Raw genomic sequence first — 8793 nt, forward strand, 5'->3', positions numbered from 1 at the left:
CCAGGATGGTCTCGATCTCCTGACCTCGTGATCCGCCCGTCTCAGCCTCCCAAAGTGCTGGGATTACAGGCTTGAGCCACCGCGCCCGGCCTAGGAAAGTTAACTCTTATATCAGTGTGAAAGCAAATCTGACAGAACAGGGGAACATGGAGGGGAGAAGAGCCAAACCAGGGCCTGGTTCCGAACCCACTCCACCTGTCCCGTTGAGCCAGGAGCACAAGTGGCTCTCTGCACAACACCAAGAGCGAGGACATGCTTTCAGCTCCACTTTAACTCAGGTTCCTAATGTGACAGCAGGCTTGTCAATGCCACTTGGCCCTGTGGCTCACACGAGAAAACTACCAGCAGTGTGAGTAAGGACAGAAGCAGGAGACAGAGGAGCCAGGGTCTGGGAATCCCACAGCAACCCACAGGCCCTCATCACACACAGCAAGGATGCGCCCTCACTGGGCTCACCACACCATTCGACATCACCTTTCAGCTTCACTACCTGATAACCTGCCTGGATAACCCCACTGTAACACAAGAAACAGGTCTAGAATCTAGCATGTAAGCTACACCTGAAGGAGCAAAAGACAGTAATAAAATACAATAAAATTTCGTTTATATATTTAATATAAAACTTAGAGCCATAATCACAACGTGTAATTCTGATGGGGTTCACTACTTATAAAAACTTCATAGTGCTTTATTTTGAAATGTAAATGGTATTCTGTGGTTCCTTACCAGCATGTAACTTCACAGCTTATTTTTGGCAAGCAGTGATTTCTTCAACCCATGTTTTCCAAGGGAAAAAAGGACATGAAATATCTCCAAAAATCTCTTCCAATCTTTAGATAAACTACTATTCAACAACTGCATCCGCCAACTCAACACATTAAGAATCCTTCAATCACAAACACTTAGGTGAGAAAACAGTGTCTATCCATGCAGGAGAGGGACACATTATCCATGCTTATGAAGACAGCCTAGACTACTGGCTACTGAAAAGTTGTGAATATATTTTTCTTTTTCTACTTTCCAAAAATTTTGTGAGGTGACAACTATGTTTGTTTCTATTCTTTTTATTTTGTATTTTTTAAGTAAGTACATCCTTATTACAAATCTGCTGTAGAACCAATGACCCATACAGGATCCCACGTGCCAAAGGAACCAAAAAGTCACACACAGCGAAGATGAAGACACAGGAGATAACCTATGTGGACAGCACAGAGCCACCTCCCAGGACACCAATGGAGCCACAGGTGCGATTCAAAATGTTCTTAGTTGTATTCATAAATGTGGCCAGGTGCGGGGGCTCACACCTGTAAACCCAACACTTTCGGAGGCTAAGGCGGGCAGATGACCTGAGGATGGGAGTTCAAGATCACCCCAGCCAACATGCGGAAACTCCATCTCTACTAAAAATACAAAAATTAGTCAGGTATGGTGGCATGCACCTGACGTCCCAGCCACTTAGGAGGCTGAGGCAAGAGAATCATTTGAACCCAGGAGGCAGAGGTTGCAGTGAGCTGAGATTGTGCCGCTGCACTCCAGTCCGGGCAACAGAGTGAAACTCCATCTTGGGTGGAAAAAAAAATTCTTCCTAGTCACATTAATAAAAGTAAAAAAAAAAAAAAAAAAAAAAAAAAAACACACAAATAAAACTCGTTTTAGTAATGGTCAGGCGCGGTGGCTCACGCCTGCAATCCCAGCACTTTGGGAGGCCAAGATTACTTGAGATCAGGAGTTCGAGACCAGCCTGGCCAACATGGTAAACTCTGTCTCCACAAAAATACAAAAATCAGCCAGGCGTGGTGGTGTACGCCTGTAGTCCCAGCTGCTTGGGAGGCTGAGGTAGGAGGATCACTTGAACCCAAGAGGCAGAGGTTGCAGGGAGCCAAGATTATGCCACTGTACTCTGGCCTAGGCAACAGAGCAAGACTCCATCTCAAAAAATAAAAAGAATTTTAACAATGCATCATACTTATCCCAACAGATTGAAAATATTACCATTTCAACATGAAATCAATATAAGAAAAATTGTTGAGATATTTTACATAGGTTATTTCATAAGTCCTCAAAAACCATCAGGGTAGCTTACATATGTAGCACATTTCAATATGGATGATGAAATTTGCATTGAAAATATCTGATCTGCACTTAGACTCATAAAATATACAGTTGACGAAGTAGACTCACATGGCCAAGTTATTCTAAACATACTTAAATGCTTTCTAATAATGGAATCAAGTTTCTAAACCTGCATTTTAATTAATAAAAATTAAACAGATAAAATATTCAGTGTCTCAGCTACGATGGACACACTTCAAGTGCTGATCAGCAAACTGTGTGAGTGCGGCCAGACTGGCCAGCGCAGGCTACACGGCTGCAGCTCAAACAGCACAGCCGCAGCTCAAACAGGCCGGTCTCTCTGCACATGGAAACAGTCTGAGCAAGCAGGAGATGGGGAAAACGGGCGCTGTCCTCGTGAGAACAAAGGACCCACAACAGGAACCCTGCACTCACTCCCTGCCAAAGACACCAACAGCCCATGACGCAGCCTCAGAAAATGGAGAGGCATTCAAGAACTTAGGAAAGCACCTCTGGAAAATGCTCACTTTAAAACTTTGCATGTAACCTTACATTTTAATCACAAAGTTGTTAACATCCATGTTCTCCTTTATTCTTAATGAACTCTGTGAAAGTAAACACAGCTTTTATTCTTACTCCTATAGTCACTGTGTTGGAAGTTCATCTATGTGAGCAAGCTGTTGCAACTGAAATTTTCTGAAAACAAATCCCAAGCTCTTTCCATTAACACAAACTATATTAAGTTTAGTTCTCTTTATTTCCATTTGTTAAAGACCAGAATGTGTGAAATATGCATTATCAGATTAGAAAAACAAAACAAACATCAGAAAAACGTTTTTCAAAATAGCATTTACTAAAATCTATGACAGAAACTAGCTCTAAAACTTCCTATTTCAAAATTTCACTGTGTGTCCACTAAGTTCGTTTTTCTAGCTGTGGACAGCAGGGCCACCCCACGCCCCAGACCCACCATGGCCCCATGGCCAGGCCAGCTGAGAGCTGCAGCCACTGCCCAGGGCTCCCTGCTCTGTGCTCGGCCGCCTGATCCAACCTGCCAGCGGTTTGCTTTCTCTGTGTGTAGAAACTAAAATCAGGAGCCCAAGTTTACAAAAGCAGATTTTTATTCAATAGAGGTACAAATGTGTTTCATTTTCTAATAAATCTCTTTCACAAATGATCTTGCTTTTCCGCTCTTCTTGAGTGATCATTTTTACACAACACTGTCTGACTCTTTTGGCTTCTGCCAAAGTTAGCCTCTGTTCACAGGCTGAGTCTGACTTCTTCCCACCTCCTCCTAGTCTGGCCTTACAAAACAATGCTCATCATTCTTTCACACTGACTTTAGTTTTGAAAAGAAAAGTTATCTTACACAGTAGTATGTATAACGCTGTAATATATAAAGTGAGGCAATGATAGAACCAGTTTTAAAAATAACCTTCCCATGATGATTTCATTTGCATCCACCTGCTTATTACTAAGAATCTTTTCACATGTTTACTGCACACCCCAATTTCTCTTCTGTGAAAAACTTTTGAGTACCATCATACCCTCCAACTTCTCCTCTCACCTATGTTGAAAAGGGTCTGCTCTTTATCCTAACATCTGCACTAGGTAATTTTCAGAATATTCCCTCCATCACCAAACACATTTTTGAGATCCTTGTGACAGATTTCATGATCTTAATATGAAAACCAATAATCACCTACTAAAATACAATACAGGTCAGGCACAGTGGCTAATGCCTGTAATCCCAACACTCTGAGAGGCCAAAACAGGTGGATCACCTGAGGTCAGGAGTTTGAGAGCAGCCTGACCAATATGGTGAAACCCTGTCTCTACTAAAAATACAAAAATCAGCCAGGTGTGGTTGCGGACGCCTGTAGTCCCAGCTACTCGGGAGGCTGACGCAGGAGAAGTGCTTGAACCCAGGAGGCAGAGGTTGCAGTGAGCCAAGATCATGACACTGCACTCCAGCCTGGGTGATAGAGTGAGACCCCGTCTCAGAAAAAAAAAATAAAAAAAAAAAAAAAAAGTAAATAAATAGGCCGGGCGTGGTGGTTCATGCCTGTAATCCCAACACTTTGGGAGGCCAATGCGGGCAGATCACCTGAGGTCGGGAGTTCCAGACCAGCCTGACCAACATGAAGAAACCCCGTCTCTACTAAACATACAAAATTAGCCGGGTGTGGTGGCACACGCCTGTAATCCCAGCTGCTTGAGAGGCTGAGGCAGGAGAATCACTTGAACTCGGGAAGTGGAAGTCGCGGTGAGCCGAGATCGTGCCATTGCACTCAGCCTGGGCAACAAGAACGAAATGCTGTCTCCAAAAAAAAAAACAAAAAAGTAAATAAATAAAATACAATACAATACTGCTAATACGATTTACCTAAGAAGCTGTTGTATGAGCTGAACCAGAGGCAAACACTGTTTGCCAGAAGACTCACAGATCCCCGTATTAATAAGGTCTTTATCCAATGGAGTCCTGCTTCTGTGAAATGTTGAGGCATTTGCTTCCTGTTCATCAATTTCTTTTTCCTTCTGTGCTTCTTTTTTCGCTTCAATATCCTGTAATTTGTAAACAAAAACTGTTTACAAGTGATCTCATTAGCAGGTGTGAAGGCACACAGGCTGGCTGAGCCCTGACCCCAGTGCCAAGCCATCCCAGCCTCTGTGTGCTACCACACACACCTACCCACAGGACCCCACCTGCCCTGTTGAAAACCCCAACTCGGCTGTGCAGTTTCAAACAGTGTCTTCTTTTTACAGATCCAAGGTCCAGGCTGCCTCTGCTGATGCTCTCCAGCCTCCTTCTGTGAAGTCCCTAAAATCTTTAATCCTGCTACTGGCTCTCACAAATATCCAATGTGATCTGCCCCACACACGCAGCATCTAGCTGCTTTGTAAGGATAAGAAGCTGCTATAATTCTTACACACACTGGTTCAAATGCAAATGGCAAAGCCACTCTGGGAAACTATGAACACACACTGACCCCAGGACCTAACAAATTCCATTCCAAGTGTTTACCCAAAGGGAGAACATATGTTCACTAAAGTACTTGTACACAGCACAATCGTGGCAGCTCTACATGGCCAAAAACCAGAAAGCCTGGGCATGGTGGCTCATGCTTGTAATCCCAACACTATGGAAGGCCAAGGTGGGGGGATCACTTGAGCCCAGGAGTTCGAGACCATCCTGTGCAACATAGTGAAACCCTGTTTCTACAAAAAAATCAAAAAACTAGCCAGGCATGGTGACACGCCTGTGGTCCCTGCAACACAGGAGGCTGAGGTGGGAGGATCATTTGAGCCGAGGAGGACAAGGCTGCCGTGAGCCAACATCAGGTCACTGCATCCAGCCTGGGCAACAGAGCGAGACTCTGTCTCAAAAAAAAAAAAATACAAAAACCAAAAGCAATTAAATGTCCTTCAATAGAAGAATGAACTAACAACCAGCACTACACCTATAAACTGGAAAACTTCCCAATAATAAAAACCAAGTCACAAGACACACAACAGTGTGAATCTGAAAATCCTTCTCCAAGGCCACGCAGGAAAGAGTGCATCCTCTGCAGTTACGCTGCTGCAACACTCAGAGCAGGAAAATGAATCTCATCTGAGGGCAGGGGAGAGACCTAGCTGCGAGTGCCAAGGGGCACAGGGATCTTTCCGGGTGACGAGAATGGTCTACATGATGGACAGGTTACCTCTTAAATTCACTGAAACAGACAACATGTAGGATTTCGTCACAATTAAATCATATCTCAATAATTGTTTAAATTAGCACATAAAAGAATTTAAATTTTAAAAAATACTTGGATATGATAAATTTTAGTGTTTTACTGTTTTCAGTTATTCTTCACATGTGTGAATGTGGTATTTCCGATCTCAGAGCACCACCAGGTCACGTGTGCCTCCAAGCATACCTGGATCTCTGCAGTAATGGCTGCGTGTAAGGCTGACTCCAACCCTCCATCAGCCATCAAGCTGCCCACCAGAAGATCAATCATGAATCGACGACCTGGACTTATGTTCACGTCATTGCCTGAAACTGAAATAGAAAGTGTGTGCCAATTTGAGTGAAACGCCATCACCTCCCAGCACCTGACCCATGCCCTCTCCTGTTCCTTCCCCAAGCCCACCTGCGCAGGGCAGGAGAGCAGAGAGTGCCCGGGCCCGCTCCTCGGCGGTGGGCAGCAGCACGGACCAGCCGCTCTGCAGCACGGACTGGGCGGCCGACTGCACGGTGCTCAGCACGCCCGCGCTGCTGGCCAGGGTCACCACCGTCTGCTTCAGGCTGTTCAGGAGGACGCTGCCCAGACCTAAACCAAGGAATTCCGGGTCAACCTGGTGACTAATGGCAGCATGCAACTGAAAGGAGAAAAACAATTTTCACTTAGAAGCCCTAAAAATGAATGAATTTCAAAGTCTTATTAAACACTGAATAAAACTCACTTTGAAGTATTATTTAAATAACCAACTTCTCAGTTTATGTATTTTTAAAAACTGGACTTTTAAAAAACCTCTTACCCACAACAGTTGAAGCATTTCCTAGAGGAATTTTTATAACCCCACTACGAACATGTATATGGAAAAGCTCAAGATGAGCAGAAGAGCTAAACAACCAGCAACAGCAACCTCCGCCCCGCCCGCCCCAACAATCTGCACCAAACACAGAAATAACGGCCACAATGTAACCAAAAAAGCTGCCACAGGTACAGTCACGGCTCACTGCAAGCTCCGCCTCCCAGGTTCACGCCATTGTCCTGCCTCAGCCTCCGGAGTAGCTGGGACTACAGGCGCTGCCACCACGCCCGGCTAATTTTTTGTATTTTTAGTAGAGACGGGGTTTCACCGTGTTAGCCAGGATGGTCTGGATCTCCTGACCTCGTGATCCACCCGCCTTGGCCTCCCAAAGTGCTGGGATTACAGGTGTGAGCCACCGCACCCGGCCCAGATCACGTTTTTTAGCCTCACGTCCATTATTAGCGCATTACAATCTTACTTTAAAATACTTCACTGAACAGGCCAAAACCCAGGCCCTTCAAAACACATAAGCCTTCTTACAAACTCCTCAGACACTTACAAAAGGAGCAAGAAGAAGGGAAATCATGAATACCTGAAGTCGTAGAAGATTCAGCGTTGCCACGGCCACGCACTCTTTCTCCTGGGGCGGGGGCCAGTCCGCGGAGCCGTCCATCCCCTCACTCACCTGCCGCAGCAGGAGATCCAGCTGCTCAAAAGTCATTGAGCAAATGTCCACCACAAAAGGGACACGGAGGCCAATGGACCACTCAGAACACGATGACCAGGCAAAGCTCTAAGAGGAAACGCAACAATCTAAAATGAATCTCTAAATGCAGCTGCTGGTCTGTTCCATAGGAGTCCCCAGCAGGTGTGATGGAGCCGCCTTATATTATCACCTATCATCCCTCTAACCGCCCAGTCCAAAGGCATTCATGGGTGTCTGGCTCACACACTGTCAGCTTCCAATTTTCCCGCCCATTTCACTAGCCCCATCTCATTTGGCCATACCTAAAAAAGTAAAAGCAATTTTAACAATCTTTTCACTCTCAAAATGATTAATGCACATTAATGGATGGCACTGAGGATCTCCATCCACTTGAAGTGGTATAACAGCAACTCTAACTAGACAATCAATTGTTAGATGCATGTAACTCACACACTACATTTCACAGTGAGAGAACAAGCAATCGGCAAGGATCTAGGAGAACTGTAGAACACCATGAATAAACTGGATCTAATTTACACAACACTTCACCCAACAACAGCAAAATACAGCAAAATACATATACTTTTTTTTTTTGAGACAGAGTCTCGCTTTGTCACCCAGGTTGGAGCCTCAGCCTCCCAAGTAGCTGGGACTACAGGTGCCCGCCACCAAGCCTGGCTAATTTTTTTTGTATTTTTAGTAGAGATGGGGTTTCACCATGTTAACCAGGATGGTCTCCTTCATCTGACCTCATGATCCACCTGCCTCGGCCTCCCAAAGTGCTGGGATTACAAACGTAAGCCACCGCGCCCAGCCATACATATACTTTTTAAGCACATACAGAATGTTCGCTAAGAGAGAACATATCCTGAGACATAAAACAAATCTTAACAAATTTAAAAGAAATGAAATCATATATAGTGTGCTCTCCATTCGCAATGGTATTAAACTAGAAATCACGAACAGAACAATCTACACACACTTAAAAACTGAACAACATACTTAATAATCCATGGGTCAGTCCGGGCACAGTGGCTCACGCTTGTAATACCAATACTTTGGGAGGCCAAGGTGGGGGGATCACCTGAGTCAAGGGGTTCAAGACCAGCCTGGCCAACATGGAGAAACCCCATCTCTACTGAAAATACAAAAAAATTAGCCAGGCATGGTGGCGGGCACCTGTAGTCACAACTAATCAGGAGGCTGAGGCAGAAGAATCGCTTGAATCTGGGAGACAGAGGTTGCAGAGAGCTGAGATCAGGCCATCACACCCCAGCCTGAGCAACAAGAGCGAAACTCCAGGTCAGAAAAAAATAATAATAATAATAATCCATGGGTCAAAAAACAATTATCAAGAGAAATTAGAAAATATTTTGAACATAAATTGAAACACACCAAAATTTGTGGGTTCGATTAAAGCACTGTTTAGAGGAAAATTTACAGCATCAAATCATTATATATTACAAAAAAAGGTAAGTCTAAATCAGCAG

At 44.5% G+C, this 8793-nt stretch overlaps 1 protein-coding gene across 1 annotated transcript in view; it reads right to left on the minus strand.

Moving 5' to 3' along the window:
- The window catches only part of HERC2 (HECT and RLD domain containing E3 ubiquitin protein ligase 2), a 220953-nt gene that overhangs the window by 140020 nt on the left and 72140 nt on the right, over positions 1 to 8793 (minus strand). The window contains exons 16-19 of the mRNA XM_011942889.1: positions 7190 to 7390; positions 6213 to 6441; positions 5997 to 6121; positions 4460 to 4638 (exon numbers count right to left, since the gene is read on the minus strand). Coding sequence (XP_011798279.1) covers positions 4460 to 4638; positions 5997 to 6121; positions 6213 to 6441; positions 7190 to 7390 — 734 coding nt within the window. The remainder of the gene's footprint in view (positions 1 to 4459; positions 4639 to 5996; positions 6122 to 6212; positions 6442 to 7189; positions 7391 to 8793) is intronic.

Source organism: Colobus angolensis, unplaced genomic scaffold (assembly GCF_000951035.1).
Source record: "Colobus angolensis palliatus isolate OR3802 unplaced genomic scaffold, Cang.pa_1.0 Scaffold211, whole genome shotgun sequence".
Lineage (NCBI taxonomy): Eukaryota > Metazoa > Chordata > Mammalia > Primates > Cercopithecidae > Colobus > Colobus angolensis.